The 20,239-nt window shown below is 53.2% G+C and overlaps 1 protein-coding gene across 1 annotated transcript in view; it reads right to left on the reverse strand.

The window, feature by feature from the left end:
* Window positions 1-559: 559 nt before the first annotated feature.
* Window positions 560-20,239, reverse strand: part of Dlgap2 (DLG associated protein 2) — a 496,365-nt gene continuing 476,685 nt past the window's right edge. The window contains exons 12-16 of the mRNA XM_090353712.1: window positions 13,626-13,711; window positions 12,537-12,952; window positions 6,110-6,201; window positions 3,450-3,602; window positions 560-1,287 (exon numbers count right to left, since the gene is read on the reverse strand). Of these exons, the coding sequence (XP_090209838.1) occupies window positions 1,069-1,287; window positions 3,450-3,602; window positions 6,110-6,201; window positions 12,537-12,952; window positions 13,626-13,711 (966 nt within the window). The 3' untranslated portion in view covers window positions 560-1,068. The remainder of the gene's footprint in view (window positions 1,288-3,449; window positions 3,603-6,109; window positions 6,202-12,536; window positions 12,953-13,625; window positions 13,712-20,239) is intronic.

The raw sequence follows: 20,239 nt of genomic DNA on the forward strand, positions 1-20,239 counted from the left end.
CAACACCACAACTGTCCTTTTCAACAAGCAACCCTTTCTTTCTTTCTTTCTTTTTTTTTTTTTATAGGAGGATACCCTGAAAAGTCAACTGATCAAGCAGTTTGAGAACATATGCAACACAAAGTTAAACAAATCACATGGAGCATGAATGGTGAATTTAAAGAAAATGCTACGGGTGATGTTTTAACTCACAAAGGGATCACCAAAAGCAATGACTTTGTCATGGAAGTGGACAACTTGTCTGTCTTCATTTGAACTACAGGCTCTCTGAGATTCCAGGTGATTCATCTGAGGCATCTGTCCCTGTGAGAACTCTCACACCATTTTTCAAAGAGCAGACGCTGTGTTGGGTGGTTTTGGGGGATTCGGCCTTGCCATCTTGGAGGACCACAGCATGGTGAGCTGGAAGGCCGCAGGCCCTTCTCATCGCTGGAGCGCCACACAAGGATCCAGGTACTTCCGGTGGCCACACGGAGGGCCAGGGAGGGCGGAGGGCCAGCGGGGCTCGGGGAAGGAAGCCGGAGGCCAGCGGGGCTCGGGGAAGGAAGCCGGAGGCCAGCGGGGCTCAGGGACGGAAGTCGGAGGCCAGGGAGGGCGGAGGGCCAGCGGGGCTCGGGGAAGGAAGCCGGAGGCCAGTGGAGTGCTGGGGTCTGTCTCCCCTGCCCTTCAGGTTGTAGCACCTTCCACTTGGGCTGTCTAATGCCTCTTGGGAGTGGTGAGATGCACCCATTTGTAGTTATGTGTTGTTCTTACCTCTAGTTACCTCACAATTTATAAAAATATAAATAACAAAGTGTCAGCTGGGGCCCATCTGAAGAGGCCTTGCTGTGCTCCTCCGAGGACCAGGAGGGGAAGGAAGCCTGTCGGCCTGAGCCGGCTGTGAGTCAGCCATCGGAGACGCCCTGCACGTGGGGTCCAAAGCATCCGTGGTGCCTGAGGTTCGGAGAACTCGGGGTGAGGGCGCATGTGGCGGGGAGAGGGGGGGAGACAAAAACTACCAGGAAGGCAACAAACTGTACAAGCGTCCTGTGAAAAAGAACGAAGCCCGGCGAGTGGCCCCGGACGTCCTCAGAGCCGGGTCTGGGCCTCGGGGATGTAGATCTCGATGCTGTCCGCTCTCTCCGTGGCCGAGTTCTGGCGGAAGGAGGCCGCCCTCTTGGCGGCCATGAGCCGTCTCCTGGCTTCTTGGCGCTGCCGGTCGGGCAGGTCCAGGGACTTCTCTCTTGTGATGGGAAATTTCCCCTTGGGGGGCTTCTTTGGTATCGGAGGGGGGACCTTCCTTTCCTCCTGTGAAGTCAGAGCAGAGGTGAGAATGAGCACACACCATGCCAGGCTCGGGCCTCCGGCCCTGGCACTTGTGGCCACCTTCCACTAAGTCCCTCTGGCTCCTGACAGCTTGGCCTTCTGTGTGGGGCATGGCTTGCTCAAGGCCCCAGAGCTCTTCCAGGGAGGCCGAGGAGACCGGGGTGAGGTTTACACAGAGGGGAGTCAGTTCTGTAACCTCTGTGTTGCTTTGGCATTGTTCCATGCCTGCCCTCCTCCTCACCTCACCCAGGGGCAGGGCAGCGAGGACATGGTGGCCACGGGGCGGGGGTGGGGGTGGGGGTGGGGGACTTCCCTGGCCTCCACATCACAAGCAGTGGTCTCAGCTGCTGGTTGTGGGGCTCTGGGGGGGGGCACTGTAGACCTGGGCTTTTTAATCATTGAAAACCATTATACACAGGCAGGCAGCCCAGGGAGCCCCAGCCAAACCACTGACCTAAACCCCTAATGATGCTAATGGTGTGCGTGTGTGCACACGCACACACACGGACACACAGACACACGCACACACACAGACACATAGACACACACAGACACGCACACACAGACACACGCACACACACACGCACATACACAGACACACGCACACACACACGCACATACACAGACACACATACAGACACACACACAGTCACATACACACACACACACACACACACATTTTTCTGCTTGTATGGTAGCAAAACAACTTTTCCGAACTTACGTTTGTATTTTCAAATAAGTCATGCCCAAATCCACATATGCCCTCTTCAGAAGGATAATCTCACGGTTCTGCAGCAAATGCTTGCAGATGCTCCAGGAGGGGTGGCATGTGGTATCGCGCATGTGTTCCTGAAGGTCAAAGCTGGGGGGGGGGTCCTCTGCCATTGCATCTGCCTTGCTATGGCTCCTGCCCAGGAGGGGTGCAGGGCAGAGAGTAAAGCCCCCCTTCTTGAGAAGGTGATCACTTGGGGACACTGTAGCCCCCACCCCGCCATGTCCGGTCCCCGTGTCCCATCCTGGGCCTTTGCTGGGGACAGTGTGGGTGAGAAGCTTGCTGCGGTTGTCTGACACTTTACTCCCGGGATGTATGTTGCCAGCAGACGAGAAGCAAAGCCTGCCTCCAGAAGCCATGGGGTAACTGATTCATCAAAGCCTTCCCGCTACTTAAAAACACAATTCTGTCTAGACCCAGGTCTAGACCTGGGCTCGATTCCTCGATACCTCATGGAGGACTGAGAACAGAGGGGCATGGTATGCAGAGGCTCCCGTGGAGAGCTCTACGTCAGGGTCCCGTCTGGATAACCTTTCCTCCGAGATCACTACGTCCCACCCTTCACCTCAGCCAAGCCACGTGTGAGGAGGGTGTGTGCTGCCTCCTCTGAGGCTTCCTTGCCTCCTGTGCCTTTCCCCCTTGCATCATGATTGCCTTCTGTGGTGGCACCGATGGCTGCTGGCCTGCAGCCCAGCCGTTGCCCCTGGCGCCTTTTGGGAGGTGTGGATGGCTTTCTTCCAGTCATCCAGACATTTATCCTCGCCTACATGCTAAATATCCCCCCACTGGATGATGTCTGTCTAGGAAACAATTGAGATTGTGTCTCCTGTGCATGCGGGGCTGACGCAGGCCTGTCCTCCATCTCCGTGGCGTGAGGGCTGAGATTCGGGGCGCACACTGCCTGGTGAAGGCTGAGCTAGGGATTCCCGGGAAGAGCATGCCCTTGAACCCAGCCACCAAGCTTAGGTGCCAAAGAGTCTCCCACAGCTGACATGCAACTGGCAGGCCCTGCGACAGGAGACCCCAATCACAGCCAGGCTGAGCACTTCAGCTGTGGAGGGCAATCATGTTATTTCGTGTAATTCCTACAAGGGTCTGATAAAAGTGATTCGGAGGATTTATCTCTATAAGCAATGCCACTACAGATGTAATGGTTTTGGTCAGTGTCCCTGAGCAAGGAGGACACTGTGGGTCACAGGCCCGGAGCTTCCACCCCGTCTGCGCATGCCCAGGGCACACGCGTAGCTAAGGTCTGAGCTTGCATGAACTAGGGCCGATGCCTGTGTTGACGGTGGCACTCTGAGCAGCCCATTTCTGCAGCTGGGCTGGAGGCTGTCCGCCCGGCTTGTGTGCCCGCGCCGGGGTCCATTACCTTTCTTTCGGGTGAGTCCAGCACTTTCCAGTCGCTGAGCTTCAGCTGGTGCAGCTCATCGAACTTCATGCTGACGTCTTCCACGGAGAGCTGCAGCATGTCCCAGTAGCCAGCCAGGTCCTGGGGCGTCGGCCTGGGCATGGCGCTGGGGTCCTGCAGCAGAGACACACGGGGTGCACTCAGGGGCCACCTTCCCGAGGGGCCCTTAGGGGAGGGCAGAGGCCTGGCTGCCCAGCGTGGGCCTCCAGGGACAACCCCGCCGGGGGACACGCCAGGTCCCCCGACTGCCCATCCGGGTTTCAAACCCTGTGCGCCTCTCTTCCTGATTTTGTGTGGGAGTGCCGGGTGGGGTTGGCAGAGAGGGTTCTGGGCTCTCAGCTGCGAGGGCCCTGTGTTCTCCACAGGCAGGGTATCGGCAGTGTGCCCGTGGGGGGATGGAGGCAGGGCCCCGGGGCTGTTCTCGTCCATCTTAGTTCCGAGTCAGCGGCTCTCCTGAGGGGCACAGTGACCTCACTGGCAGTGCCGCTGCCCCACACCAGCCACAGGCAGGCTGCGCTGGCTCTCAGTGGTCCAAAGGGAGACGTTTTCCCCCAAACCACGCAGTTCCACCGGGTCTGACCCTGAGACACAGCTGCTGCGGGGTCGGCTTGACAGGCCTGAATTCGCTTGCTGGGGCATTCCAGCTTAGTCACCGGTGGTCCACACTGCCTGGGAGGGGAACCTATATTTGGCCTTCAAGTCCTTCAGCCTGGCCTGGTGTCCGCCCTCTAGGCCCTGTCCCCTCTGCTCTTGAGCAGGCGGGCGTCCACCAGCTCCAGGTGAACATCAGAGGCGGAAATGACCATGCTGGCCATGCACGTGCTCTCATTTCCTCCCCAAAGGGGAGCCACAGTTCCTCCGTCGAGCCACTAGGGGGTAGCCTCTCACTGTTCAGCCATCTGCAGGCGCAGGCCCGGCAGCTCCACGAGCCCGACTGCGAGTCCTGTCTGGCATGCCATAGCCCGCACTGTGGTTACTTGGTGATTTACCCACCCATCCTCACCTCGGAGATGCCTGGGAAGGGTCTGGGAAAGGCATGCCAGGCCATTCCTTTCACTTAACGCTAAGCCGCCTGCTGAAAACTTGTAGCTGCTGATAGTGTTCCTGTGAACTCTAAACCTCTGGCTCGAGGAAGAAGCACTGGCTGTGTTTTTAGCAGGTCTCTCCTGCTTGGCCTGCCTCAGCCCCTTCTCCCTGTCCTCCCCAGAGAGAAGGAAGTGGTCAGAAAGCTCCAGCAAGATTAAGATGAATAGGGGTGTGTGTGTGCGTGTGTGTGTGTGTGTGTGTGTGTGTGTGTGTGTGTGTGTGTGAAAGAGAGAGAGAGAGAGAGAGAGAGAGAGAGGAGAAAGTATGCATGTGTGCGTACCAGTCCTGAGTTTTTGTGCTCAAGGCTAGTGTTTTAGCACTGAGCCACTCTCAGCTTCTTGGTGGTTAACTGGAGATAAGGGTCTCTCAGATTTTCCTTGCTTGGGCTGGCTTTGATCAGTGATTCTCAGATCTGAGCCTCCAGAGAAGCCAGGATTATAGGGGTGAGCCACTGGCACCCTGCTTCTGTTTCCTTTTCAAAATGTCTTTAAAAATCCAACCAAAGTCTCTGCCATCAATGCCAGGTGTGAAAAAAAATCTGCATATGGATTACAAAACTGCCTATGAAGAGCCATGCTTCATGTGTGGCCTTTTCTCATGGAATTATGTGAATACTTTTTTAGTCAAAGAAAAGTGTACCTGTGTACACGTGATAATGCAAATAGATGCAAAGAATGCATCACGATCTACATACACACTCGTGCATAACCATGTGCGCCCGACATGTGCTCTCCTGCCTGGGACAGTCAGAACACCCGAGGTTGTCACCTACCACATCACAAATTCAGTTCATGGGCTGTACATCCGCATCCTGACTACAAAATAGAAAGCCTGGCTGGGAGTTTGGCCGGGTGGTTGAGTGCTTGCCTATTATGCACCAAGACCTGGGTTTGATTCCTTGGTACCACATACATAGACAAAACCAGAGGTGGTGCTGTGGCACAAGTGGTAGAGTGCTAGCCTTGAGGGAAGCCCAAGGACAGTGCTCAGGCCCTGAGTTCAAGCCCCGGGACTGGCACCCTGCCCAAGGAACCCCGAATCATTCCTCAGTGTTGCCCTCCCCTTGCAATGGTGGTTTATGTCTCCATGTTCCTGCAGTCTCTGATCATTTTGTTCACTTGCGACCTCGGCCAAGGTAGCAGCATCTCCTGTTTGAAGTTTTCTGGGAGAAGATCTCGCAGCCAAGCCCCAGCTCTTCCCTATGCTGCAGAACACTAAACGCTCTTCTCATCCCTCCCCTCCCCTCTAGCCTGGGCCCAGCTGCTCACTGAGCCAAGGTGAGGGTCCTCTGGGGGCCGGGGCTGGGGACCTGGGGGCCAGGTGTGTGGATCTTTTGGGGACTAGATTTTCATCTCTAGGGAGCCATTCCTGGGGGGCCTGGGGACTGGACTTACAGGCCTCTAGTCTCTGGGGCCGGGGTGGGGGCCTTCACCTGTGAACTTTCCCAGGGTTGTTCTGTGCCCATCATGCCCTGGGGAGACCGTGAGCAGCTGGCTGGCATCACAGGGCTTTCCGGTGGCCAGGACTGCACTTACCATGTTTTGCTGGCAGAGCCAATAAAACTGCTGGAACTTCTGGGACATGAGCAGCTGGGCACTCCCCACAGCACTTCTGATCTTCCCGAGAACTGTGAGACAGAACAGGCTTAGGACAGGACCGGGCTAGCTCAGGCAGAGGCAGACTCCCCCCCTCCACCTGAGAGGAGCCGCAGCCTGTGTTGGCTACTGCAGGGTCCTCTGTCAGCTGCATCCCCAGATCACGAAGAAACCACAGCTCAGGGCTAGCGGTGTGGACACCAGGGGTGACGATCTGCCCAGAAGGTGGCCGGTCTATAGGGCACCCCGACTCCTGCACATGGTCAGTAAGCTCAGGGCAGTAAGCTTGGTGAACTACACACCACCTCCCCGTCCTGGGCTTTCAGGGAATCCCCAAGGCCCGGTGAACTGGATTCGGATGATAACTCATGAATGAGAAGAGACTGGGACAAAGAAATTGCTCTGGTGCAGAGGGGCCACACAGAGGCTCCAGATGCCTGAAAAGAGGAGGCCAGTGAGAACCACCACAGCAGCTCCCTGGCCTGCCCCCCGACCCTTACCAACAATCAGTTAGGCACAACCTCGCTGCCAGTGGTGTGAGGTGTGAGGACTCAGTTCCAGCTACAGACTCCTGACTCATGCGGTTTATTTTGTAAATCCAACAGGAAATTCAAAGACCGTCAAGTACAGTTTTATTATGCAAAGGATTTAGCAAATCAAAGGAATAGAGGCACGTGGCTTGTGGAGTTAGGTCGTGTGACTGAAAGGTGGTCCAAGAAGTGGAGGGGAAGCCTTCTTTCTCCAAGCACCCTCGAGCTCTTCATCCTTCCTCCTCCATCTCCTGTCCCAACCAGAGTCGGCTGTGAGCACAGAATATTCTGGAAGCAGCAGCGCTATAGACCCATGCTCGCCATTCTCAGGATGCCCTGGGAGTTGACCAACTGCTCTCTTACCGCTGGCCCGACAGCGACTTCTTTTTGCCTGGAGTCTTCATGGAGTTCCAGTCTCAGTCTGACTGTGCTGTCCCCGTCACTGACGGGCTGAGCTGTGGCGGCCGTGGCAGTGCCAAGAGCTCAGTGTCCGGCGCTTCGTTGGCCTGGTGTTGGAGGGAACTTCACAGGTAGGCTTCCCTTCCTGCAGTCTGTCCACAGAGCATTGCTGGCTCTAGCGGCCAGTGAACGGCTCAGCCGCCTGCTCAGTTGCTCTCTTTTGATTCCCAGTCAGAATTTTTGGCAGAACACAGAAAACGACCCTCCAGCAAACATGCCAGGCTGCTAGTTTGTCAGTTCTTCCAGGCTTGCTGGAAGATGGCTGTGGAAGCTCCTGTTTGCTGTGTCCAGGTGATGTGGTGCAGGCTGAGGGGTTTGCTGGATATCTTGGGAGGTGGAACTCCAAGGAAGACATGATGCTGATTTTCTTTGGCACTCCTGGGACTTGAACTCAGGGCCTGGGCACAGTCCTTGAGCTTTACCAATGCTGGTGCTCTACCACTTGAGCCACAGCACCACTTCCAGCTTTTTTCTGTGTATTTGGTAACAAGGAATGGAACCCAGGACTTTGTGCATGCTTGGCAAGCACTCTACCACTAGGCCAATCTCCTGGCCCTCTTTTGTATTTTTTACCTGAGTAATTGGTGGAAATATTTAAAGAGGCTTGTTTTAATGAAATTGAAGCTGTAAAAATACAGAAACAATGAATAAAATGCCCTTATTTTACTGTTTCTTTAAATTTTAATTAAAAGCCAATGAATCTTATAAAATATGAAGTTTTAATGTCTAATTTTAATATTTTTCTTAAAAGGGAATTCTGCTGGAGTATTAATAAAAAGGACTTCAATTTATAATCTTTAGCACAACATGAATAGATGGGCCATGCCGGGTATTGATTTAATGTAGTGGAGAGCTATTATAAAGGCTATAAATTGAAAAGTGTCAGTGAGAGATAAAGAATCTCAAAGAGTATAGCTCTGACCTGCTGGTTAATGGCAGAAGAATTCGGCTGCTCAGTGAATGGAGATGATGCTATCTGATACCCAGCATAAATAGCTTTTCATAATTGTAGGGAATTTGAAGTGAAAATTCAATTTATTCTCTCCACTTCACTCCCCTAATTTTGTCATAGTTTAGATGGTTTTCCATCTAGAGTTGCAGATAGGGACTGGTGCTCAACAGAATGCAAAATTGCAAAGAACCCGATAGATCCCTGGCCTTTAATGTCCAAAGAAAATTGATTAGCTTACTTGGCTTTGTTAATTTGTCATGCACCTTCTATAATTTCCAACTCTGTTATTATTATTACTATTATTTACAAAGCACCAGAAGAACATTTACAGTACTCTGATATTTCAGCATTCGAAGGAGGCTACTGTAGAATTCACAGTTTGAATGGTCATCTGGATTTCCAAGCCTGATGTTCTCCTGTGGCTCTCTCTGCAGAGCTCCTATGGTGTTGGCATACAGCCTTCCTCCTGGGGCAAGATGCATGGAGTCTCCTTGGGTTCTTAGCAGTTACTGGAGGCTGATGCTTTCCTAGCCCAGCCCTTGCTCTGGAGCAGTTCCTGGACTGCTCCTGTCACAACTCTGCAGGCAGTGGGATCTACCTCCACACAAGCCCTGTCACCCCGGGCCCTGCAGCCGCTCAGGCACATGGCAATCTACTCTGCTCACTGTCACCCTCACGTCCGACTCCCACTGGACTCGAAGAGTAGCTCCTGGTTGGTTTTGTGCCCCTCACCCTTGTCCTGTCCTGTCTTGGGGTTACCCTGGGTTCTGCCACTGGCTCTGTGTGAGCACCCCTCTAGCAGATATGCTGGTCAACCAAGGGTGAATGTGTCTCACCACAGACACTGGCCTGAGAGGGCCAATGCCAAACCTCTGACCCCAGCTCTGGTGTTAATGTGATTCAGGGCTCAGGTTCATCCTGCCTGTAGAAGGACTCTCAGATTAGATGTGGGAATTTCAGAGGTCCTTCAGCCTGCCTGCTGCACATTGGTCGTTAGCTGTTCGAGGAGGGGCTATACAGGCCAAGACACCCAGCACCAGTCCAAGGGTCTGTCTGTAATGTCTTCCCTGGCTGAGGTCTCAGGGCAGGGGCCCAGTGCATTTACAGGATAAAGTCTTTGCAGCTTTGCAGTGTGCTTCACTGGTTTCAGGAGCTGCGCTAAGTTTTGAATTCATCTTTTGCCCTTAACCACTTAGCTTAACATCATTAATACAAAAATTCCTGAACTTGAATCCCATAATGGTTCTCAGCAGCACTTTTGTCTTGAGGGTGGGGCGCTTGCACAGTGTGACTTAACACGAACAGACTTTGCATTTGGCTCACCATAGTTTTCATTAACCACAGAGAATCAAATAAGTCTAGACTTGCTCAATCAGTTCAGTGGACTATGAGGATCAAATTACAGTTTAGACAAACATTATTTCATGTAATGGAAATTTCAGTATTTAGAGTTCAGGGTTTTGGCTTAATAAACCATTAAATTTAATCTCTATTCTTAAAAATGCAGAGATCAATGACTCTAGCTCTTGCAAAAAATTAAAGCTAGAATTGGAGGCCACCTTTCAAGCGTCACTAGGGAAATTTCTGGACGTGGTTAGTTGTGCGGGGGTTTCTGCACAAGGCATCTGACGAAGGACATGGTGGGTGTCCTGTCACCTCTGCCAGCAAGAGGATGAAGCCACAAATGCCAAGTGCCTTCCACTCACACGCCTGTGCTCCTGCCCAGCCGAGCCTTTTCATGTGGCAGTTGAAAGCTGGGGAGCAGAAGCATGCAAAGAAAGGCCACATGTCTGGTGGCCTCAGAGCAGTGGGCAGGAGCTCCCAGCCTCACAGCCGAGTCTCCAGGATTCTGGCTGAGGGGAGGCTTGCAGAGACCTTCATTAGCGTTGTGCACCTCTTCTTCCTCCCTTTCCATTCTTGTTTGCAGAGTAAGCAGTGCCAGGCAACGTATCAGACACCATTCGTGGAATAAACATTAAATGCAATCACTCCATTCAAAAAGCCTGAACTCTTCCATGACAGCAGAAGAGGAGTGACATTGGTTCCCGTAGGAACAGAGAGTGATGAAGCCTGAGGAACTGAGACGGGTCAGTCTCTCTTCATAGGCTGGTATGAAAGGTCAGGTTTGAATAGCTGTTTTCTGAGACAGAATCCAGACACAAGCTCTGTCCCTTGCAAGACCTGTGTCTACGCCTCCCTCACGCTTGTTCAGTGGCTGGGCCATGAGAATTCAGTCCAAAGCCACCCGCTTCCTGAAGCGATCACAGGCCTTTTCAGTTGGAAGTGTGGGCAGGACTTTCCCTCCTTTCTCAGGCCACCGGCATCCAGCTTCCTGCCAAGGCTCCTGTCGCCGGCTATCCCTATCCCATGGCAGGTTGTTCTGTGCCTCACTCATTTCGCACCGCATTTGTCTCTTGCTGAGAGGTCTGCCCGGTAAATGGCTGTCGAGTGTATGGCTCAGTGGGAGAGTCCAGACCACGATCCCAAAGGCTCAGAAAGGTTAAAAGCCACATTTAGGGACTGCAGCTGGGGGAAGCAGCAGCTGACTTCTTGCTAAGATGATGCTGTGCTTCCCCAGTGTGTGACAACGGTCAAGCCAGGGTTTGCATACTTCATGCCACAGTGTGTACACAGCACTTTTCCTGGTTTCCAGAGATTTTTTTAGATGGCACTGAAGAGAAGATAATCATATGTTTTTTTGCCAGTCCTGGGGCTTGAACTCAGGGCCTGAGCACTGAGCCACAGCACCACTTCCAGCTTTTTTCTATACGTGGTCCCGAGGAATCAAATCCTGGTCTTTGTGTGTGCTAGGCAAGCACTCTACCACTAGACCACACTCCCGGCCAAGAAGATACTCATAGTTTATGACAGTGCTTCAGCATTGAAACCTATGATTGTCAGGTCTTTAATCCTCAGTTGGAGAAAGAGTTGATTCCTCACGGTCCCTTCTGAATTTCCTGTGGCCATGGCGTGCGTGTACACGTGCCTGTCCGGTTGGCTGGAGTTCTCAGACTCCAGCTCTGTTACCGCTGTCCTGCACCCAGAAGTAAGCGCCTAGGGAAGGAGCCAGCACTGGCTGCCACGGCAGAAGTGGGGCGTGAGCCTGGGGGGCGCCATGAGGAGGGCGCCATGAGGAGGGAGACCAGGGCCCGGGGCTTCCAGTCACTTCAGAGGCTCGGCTCGGAAGCTTGGCCTTCAGCCAGGCCCTCAACAAGGAATCCTGGCTCCACTGGGTGTTTTGTGTATAGGGGGAAAGGCATTGAATTCTCGATACTTCCTTTCTTCTTAGCGCTTTTTCTTTTCTTTTTGCCATTGCTGGGAATAGAAGTCGAGGCCCCCTGCATGCCAGACATGCACTTTAGGCCCGAGGCGCTCTTTGATGACAGCAATAGTAACCCATCTTGAAATGGTGAGAGGCCATCCACAAACGCACAGCAGTGAGCAGAGACCCAGCATTTAGTAAGTGTTCAATTAAGGCAGCCTGAGTTTTCCCCAGTCCTCCCTCCATCAATGGAGCCAGCCAAGGACTCACTTCCTTCAAAACCACGGCCCTTATGGAAGGCAAAGTGCACATGAAGCGTGGATAATAACGATCACACAACTATCTCTTGCATTATCTTACAGCAACAGGATTCTCAGGGCTTTTTACTGCCAAAGGAAGACCAGCATGTCCCTGAATGGTATAAATTCAAATAACGTCAGAACCAAATACAGGCACTCGATGGGGCTGAGATCTAGCAAATGTCACCTTTTTCTGAATCAGTCCATCTCTCTTTCTTTCCTTCCTCTTTCGCTCTCTCTCCCCCATCCCCCTTTCCCTTCCTCCCTTTTCCTCCCCCCTCCCCTCTGTGGATTTCCAAGCAGAGGACAGGCAGGAGGGTCCTGAGTCACAACCTCCTGGAAGAGCAGCAGAGAGCAGGGAGCCAGCCAAGGAGAATGTGAGAAGGTCTGGAGGGGACCCTGGCCTGCACGGTCACACGGTGGGGGAAGTATATGCACAGCTGACTGGACAACTCCTGTCTGCCACAGCACTATGGCAAGATTTCATACACAGGGGCCACACAGTCAAAATGCCCCACAATTATCACCACAATTCAAGAGAATGGTAAGTGGAATATGAGAGAATTCTGCTACTGAGAAAGGGTTTAGCGCCACGAATCCCATCACCACCCCACCTAATGGAGAAAAGCAAAGCACAACGCACAGGGAAGGCACCCTCTGCCAGCTTCAGCCTGGCCTTTCTGTGTGTGCATTTCTACGGTTTCTCAGGCCTGAGAGGGAGGTGCTGGGCACGTTTGTTTATCTTCTCCCACTCAAACGTTGACGCCTCCCCCCCGCTCGTACTGCCATCTGCTTACTAGCTTTACTGGGAAGTCACCATCTAAAGCATCGCAGGACATCCTGCTTTCTCTCACAAGCATCTTACTTTCTTCCGTGAGATCATTCTCCTCTGCTTCTCTCTCCATCTCTTTGCACCAGCCTTCCATCCTCTTCGTCTCCGTATGCAGTAGTTTCAAAAACCAGGCGCCGTCCCTGCGGCATGGAGACATTCTCCCTGTTTCCACGGGCTCCAAGGACGGCTCCAGCCAGGGGTCAGGCGGGGGCAGGGCAGAGGTGTCCACCTGCGTCCTGTAGTCCTCCCTGTAGCTGAAGAGGCCCTGTGTCCTCACAGTCCGCACTGCCCCATACTGGGTCGGCGTGCTGGGCTCCGAGTGCCGCTGGAAGGAGGAGCCAAACTGCAGGCCCTTGTCCTCCATGGTGACATGGCCCTGGGGAATCTCCAGCTCCAGGTCAGCCTGGACGGCAGCCGTGACACTGTTGGAGCGCTTGAAACGCCCGTGCCTGGGAAAGGAGGGGGGAAGAGCTCAGGAGGGTCACGACTGCCCCAGGAGACCCTCGGGCCAGCTCCCTGCCCGCCACAAGGCTGGAGCCACGACGACCCAGCCCTGGGCCTCGGGTCTAGATACTGCCACGTTAGGTCCCGGGCACCGTGAGAACCACGGCTCGCGGCTCATGATGCAGAACTCCCACTGGTGCTGGTTTCTGTGGTGGGCAGCCTCTATGCCTCCAGCGCAAACTAAGACGCTCATTCTGCCCTTCTTAGCAAGCATGCTTTCGTCATCGAGGTCTGTGCTCTATGGCTTTGCTACTGCCCTGGAAGCAAGACACCTCCACGCACGGGCTGAGGCCGCTGCGTTCTCTCTTTCTCTTGCTTATTTCTCTGTCTCGGCACTGTGTCTCTCCTTTCCTTTTAGATCAGAAGGCAGGGAGACGTATTTCTCTGCCCTCAGACTGTTTTCTCCCTTGCAGGACTTGACTGCCAGGACTGGAGCTGTGCTGCTTTCACAGGTGGTAAATCACTTCCAAGAGAACTCGTCCCTGGCCTCTTGCACAAACAAGACCTAGGCTCATGGCAATTCACACTTGCGTGGTACACATGGCAAGTGTGGTTCTATGGCCTGCCCCTCCCTGTGGTGTGAGCCACCCATAGCCCATTCAGAAGGGGGTGAGTTACCGCTTTTCGTCTTCTACTTGCACGCCGACTGAGTGGTACTCCCTCAGCCCTCGGCTTTCCGTGTCCGAATCCGTGGCTGTCTCCACCTAATTCAACACAGAAAGTCTCGGTTTAGAGCTGAAACATGGGTCACGGGCCCAGGAGTTTTCTCTCGTCCATTCTTTTGCTATGGCTATGCGTGTGTGTGGTGAAGGGCACCTGGGCCTGGTCTGGGTCACCCGGGGAGACGCTTGGGCTGGATGTTCACATTGATGCTACTGGCTTTCATCAAGAATCACAGAACCACTTGAACTCAAGACTGACTTCCGTCTTTTGAACCCATGCAAATTAAGTGGCTCAGTGCAGCTCAGGCAGGAGCTGGCAGGGTTGGGCTGCGTTAGCGCAGGACATAAAAGTGCTCATCCCGCCCTGCAGTGGAGGAAGGGGGTTCAGGGTGAACGAGGCCTGGCCCGTGTCAACAGAAAACAAGTACCGATGGTGCCTCCCACGGACAGAGACAGGGGAAGCATGCGGAGTTCACTGAAACGCAGAGGCCGGCCTGTCCCGTGGGGCCTCCCGGGATGCCGGACGGCCTCGAGTGCCATCCACGGGTGTGGGTGATCATGTCATGCAGAGTTCCCACACAAGAAGTGCTAGCACAGAACAGCTTCAAAACAACAGAACAGAACAGAACAGAACAGAACAACCCGTCTCCCCGAGTCCCTGCAGAAAGGCCCTGAAATCAAGCTCGGCAGAGCTGCCCTTTCTTCTTTCTCCACCCACAAACATCTCACTTAAGCTATCTGCAGGACTGTGACTCCCAACTGAAATCATAACTAAGTCCCATTTTTAATTTAATTTAGTTTAATTTACTTTGGGATTTGAATTTAGCCCCTTGCACTTGCACTAGACTGCTTGAGTCCCCTGCCCCAGCCTAAGTTTTCAAACACTTTTTTCTATTAAAAATTGCTACTCCTTGAGAGGCACTCAACAAGCATGGTGGGTGTCACGCTTCTGATGTTGGCAGGGGTCTATGGGTGACCCGTGCTGCATGTTCCCCCAGCCCAATTCTTGAGCGGGCTGAAGCTGGATGGCGTGGTGGCCTCAGCTGTGCTAATGTTACATGGCAGGCTCCACAGGCCAGGGTCTCACACACTGGGGCCGTCATCCACACAGCAACCCCACAGTGTCACTCACTTTGCTGAGAGCTTGGGAACTAGAGAAGGTGCCTGACATTTCCAAGGACACCAGCTTTGCCGGGGGCTGAGATTCTTGCCCTGCTCTGCTCCCACCACTAGGGGCCACAGGATAGCCAGAGCTCCCCCTGCCACATTTCCTCAGTGTACTTCTAAACACGTGTGGAGCTGGATATCATCAATGGTGTTTGCCAGACAGCCAGAGGTGGGACAGAGTTCACACAGCCAGTCAGCCAGAGGACGTCCACAGCGTTCTGTGGGATGGAGGCACACAGGGGCGGTCCTAGCTTGTTGCTGGGGGCACAGTTCCCTCTGGTTTAAGTGGCCCTGAACTGTTGTGTCTTGCTGAACATGGAGATTATTCACACTTCCCACCAGAAGATCAGAACACAATTCACCATATTTAAAATTCCCTGCCAGGACCCAGGAAGCCGCCTGTGTTCCACCTACACACAATTATGTGTCCCCAGTGTGAGCCAATCAATCGGTGGGGTGAGTTGATGATTTCGGGTTTTGTGTCACTACTACGCTGATGCTATAAAATATACAACCACAGTCATATTTATGTGCACACTTGTGAACACATTCATCTTCACATCCATATTCTTGCATAACCTGTCTGCACAGCCCAGCAAAGGTGACTGTGTTGTACTGCTCTGGTTGTATGACGTGGGGGAATTCAATTTGCACACATACGTTTAATGAGAGAGCACATATTTTTAGTATGAAAAGGTTTACCATAAATGTCTTGTTCTGATATAGGAAGGTGGTTGAAAGGACATCTTAAATGTGGACACGTGTGTGAGGTGAGGGGACAGAGGGCTGGAAAAAGAACAATCGGTGGGTAGTGATTTACTTGTGACATGGAAACCTTTCATGGTTACTCATGAACATGAACACGTGTGTCCACGGATGACAGCATGAACACACACACGTGTGTCCACAAACAGCATGAACATGAGCACGTGTGACCACAGACAGCATGAATGCAAACACGGACAGCATGAACACGAACATGTATGTCCACAGACAGCATGAATGCAAACACGGACAGCATGAACACAAACATGTGTGTCCACAGACAACAGCATGAACACAAACACATGTGTCCATGAATAGCGTGAACACGAGCATGGACAGCATGAACATGAACACATGTGTACACAGACAGCATGAACACGAACACATGTGTACACAGACAGAATGAATGCAAACACAGACAGCATGAACATGAACACACGTGTACACAGACAGCATGAACACGATCACGTGTGTCCACAGACAGCATGAACGCAAACACAGATAGCATGAACATGAACACGTGTACACAGACAGCATGAACATGAACACGTGTGTACACAGACAGCATGAATGCAAACACAGACAGCATGAACATGAACACGTGTACACAGACAGCATGAACATGAACACGTGTGTCCACAGACAGCATGAATGCAAACACAGACAGCATGAACATGAACACACGTGTACACAGACAGCATGAACACGATCACGTGTGTCCACAGACAGCATGAACGCAAACACAGATAGCATGAACATGAACACGTGTACACAGACAGCATGAACATGAACACGTGTGTACACAGACAGCATGAATGCAAACACAGACAGCATGAACATGAACACACGTGTACACAGACAGCATGAACACGATCACGTGTGTCCACAGACAGCATGAACGCAAACACAGATAGCATGAACATGAACACGTGTACACAGACAGCATGAACATGAACACGTGTGTACACAGACAGCATGAATGCAAACACAGACAGCATGAACATGAACACATGTGTACACAGACAGCATGAACACGATCATGTGTGTCCACAGACAGCATGAATGCAAACACAGACAGCATGAACATGAACACGTACACAGACAGCATGAACATGAACACATGTGTACACAGACAGCATGAACACGAACACGTGTGTACACAGACAGCATGAATGCAAACACAGACAGCATGAACATGAACACATGTGTACACAGACAGCATGAACACGATCACGTGTGTCCACAGACAGCATGAATGCAAACACAGACAGCATGAACATGAACACATGTGTCCACAGACAGCATGAACACGAACACAGACAGCATGAACACGAACACATGTGTACACAGACAGCATGAATGCAAACACAGACAGCATGAACATGAACACATGTGTACACAGATAGCATGAACACGATCACGTGTGTACACAGACAGCATGAATGCAAACACAGACAGCATGAACATGAACACATGTGTACACAGATAGCATGAACACGATCACGTGTGTCCACAGACAGCATGAATGCAAACACAGACAGCATGAACACGATCACGTGTGTCCACAGACAGCATGAATGCAAACACAGACAGCATGAACACGATCACGTGTGTCCACAGACAGCATGAATGCAAACACAGACAGCATGAACACGATCACGTGTGTCCACAGACAGCATGAATGCAAACACAGACAGCATGAACACGAACACATGTGTACACAGACAGCATGAACACGAACACGTGTGTCCACAGACAGCATGAACACGAACACGTGTGTCCACAGACAGCATGAACACGAGCACGTGTGTCCACAGACAGCATGAACACGAGCACGTGTGTCCACAGCATGTAGCCTGCTTCAGTGACTAACGAAGCTGAAGAAGGTAGAACAGAGCTTATTGCTTCAGTCTTTACGCGGTCTATTTCTCTAGAGAATGAGAAGGCTACAACTTTGGGCGCAGGCAGAGCGATGAGAGGAAACGTGTTAAGTGTTGTCGCATCATTGCTCAGTGGGGAAGCGGCAAACACCTACATCCTGGACTGGCCAGGGAGGTCTGTCGGCAGCAATGCCATTTTCTGCCTTTTCTTCCCTGCTCTGAGCGTCTTCAGGAGAATCATGAACACACATGCATGGGAAACGAGAGTAGAGGTACACGTATGCATGGGAACGAGAACACAGGTCACACGTGCGTGGGAACGAGAGCACAAGTCACATGTGCGTGGGAATGAGAACACAGGTCACACGTGTGTGGGAATGAGAGCACAAGTCACATGTGCGTGGGAATGAGAACACAGGTCACACGTGCATGGGAAGTGAGAGCACAGGTTACGGGTGTGTGGGAAGTGAGAGCACAGGTCACACGTGCGTGGGAAGTGAGAGCACAGGTCACGCGTGCGTGGGAAGTGAGAGCACAGGTCACGCGTGCGTGGGAAGTGAGAACACAGGTCACGGGTGTGTGGGAAGTGAGAGCACAGGTCACGCGTGCGTGGGAATGAGAGCACAGGTCACGTCTGCATGAGAAGTGAGAACACAGGTCACGCGTGCGTGGGAATGAGAGCACAGGTCACATCTGCATGAGAAGTGAGAGCACAGGTCACGCGTGCGTGGGAAGTGAGAGCACAGGTCACGGGTGCGTGGGAATGAGAGCACAGGTCACGTCTGCATGAGAAGTGAGAACACAGGTCACGCGTGCGTGGGAAGTGAGAGCAAAGGTCACGGGTGCGTGGGAATGAGAGCACAGGTCACGTCTGCATGAGAAGTGAGAACACAGGTCACGCGTGCGTGGGAAGTGAGAGCAAAGGTCACGGGTGCGTGGGAATGAGAGCACAGGTCACGTCTGCATGAGAAGTGAGAGCACAGGTCATGCGTGCGTGGGAAGTGAGAGCACAGGTCACGGGTGCGTGGGAATGAGAGCACAGGTCACGGGTGTGTGGGAATGAGAGCACAGGTCACGTCTGCATGAGAAGTGAGAACACAGGTCACGCGTGCGTGGGAAGTGAGAGCACAGGTCATGCGTGCGTGGGAAGTGAGAACACAGGTCACGGGTGCGTGGGAATGAGAGCACAGGTCACGGGTGTGTGGGAATGAGAGCACAGGTCACGTCTGCATGAGAAGTGAGAACACAGGTCACGCGTGCGTGGGAAGTGAGAGCACAGGTCATGGGTGCGTGGGAATGAGAGCACAGGTCACGCGTGCGTGGGAAGTAAGAACACAGGTCATGCGTGCGTGGGAAGTGAGAGCACAGGTCACGGGTGTGTGGGAAGTAAGAGCACATTTGACAGGTTTTGCCAGTTTTACGGCCGTTGTCATACAGAATTTTCAGGGAAAATACAGTTCTCCTGATGGGTGAAGGCCCCATGGGACCAGAAAGAGCTAAGTATTTGTTAATTCAGAAACTGAGACGAGACAGAAAGCAAGCTCACGCAGGACCCAAGGAGGGATGAGCTTCGCAGGTAGAACTTCAGGAGGGAATTCTGGCTCCCAGCACCGAGGGGTTTTGGGGGTTCTGACAGCACTCACTTCTTCCAGCTCACTGTGTGGGGGAACAGGGTGAGCGCTGTGGATGGCCCTTAGAGAAGCAGGAGCCGTGTTTGGGGCCCTGATGATGGGGAGGAAAGACACCAGCCAGCAGCTGTGTGGAGAGCGATTGGCCGTGGGGAGGGGCCTGCAGGGCGGCCGTGCACTGCTCTTTCTGGGCTGTGTGCTGGGGCCTGCGTGGACTGGGGCTTCGGTGTAGTCTATTTAAGGGTTACCATGGGTAACACTGATGGGTGGGATCTGAGCTGGGGCAAGGCAGGCCACCCCTGCACGCTGGCTCTGTCCTTGCTATGGGCAAGGTTCCCAGAGCCACCCCCCCGCCCCCCGCCATGCTGGCTTCCTACAGGAGCCTAACCTTGACAGAGCGAAGTCATTGCTTTCTACACAAGCCCCATCTCAAGGCCCTCTGCGGTGCAAGGCCGGCATGGCACTTTTGATAAACTTCGTCCATGGCCACACGTCAAATGTGACTGGTTGGCCCTTTGCCCCAGGCTCGGGGCCCTGGCGGGCAAGCAGGGATGGGGCCTGGTGATAGGGTGGCTGGGTGAGCTGGGTGCCCACATCTTGGCCGGACATCGTCACAAAACTTCTTGGGGACCCTACCTCAGAGCCTGCCTGGGACCTCACGGCAACTGTCCTCATTGCAGAGCCCACCACCGGACCCCAACCTGTTGGTCACAGCTGCCTGGCTAGCTGAAGCATCGGGAGTTTCACAAAAACATACACTGGTGTAGTGACGGAACTGCCCCATGCAGCAGGCACCATGTGTTCCCCCAGGGCTGGGCTCAGAGTGTCAGGCCACTGGAGGCCCAGGTCACTGGAGGCCCAGGTCATTGGAGGCTCAGACATTGGAGGCCCAGGTCACTGGAGGCTCAGACACTGGAGGCCCAGGTCACTGGAGGCCCAGGTCACTGGAGGCTCAGACACTGGAGGTCCAGGTCACTGGAGGCCCAGGTCACTGGAGGCTCAGACACTGGAGGCCCAGATCACTGGAGGCTCAGACACTGGAGGCCCAGGTCACTGGAGGCCCAGGTCACTGGAGGCTCAGACACTGGAGGCCCAGGTCACTGGAGGCCCAGGTCACTGGAGGCTCAGAC

Source organism: Megascapheus bottae, chromosome 20, assembly GCF_031878675.1.
Source record: "Megascapheus bottae isolate mThoBot1 chromosome 20, mThoBot2.hap1, whole genome shotgun sequence".
NCBI classification, from domain to species: domain Eukaryota; kingdom Metazoa; phylum Chordata; class Mammalia; order Rodentia; family Geomyidae; genus Megascapheus; species Megascapheus bottae.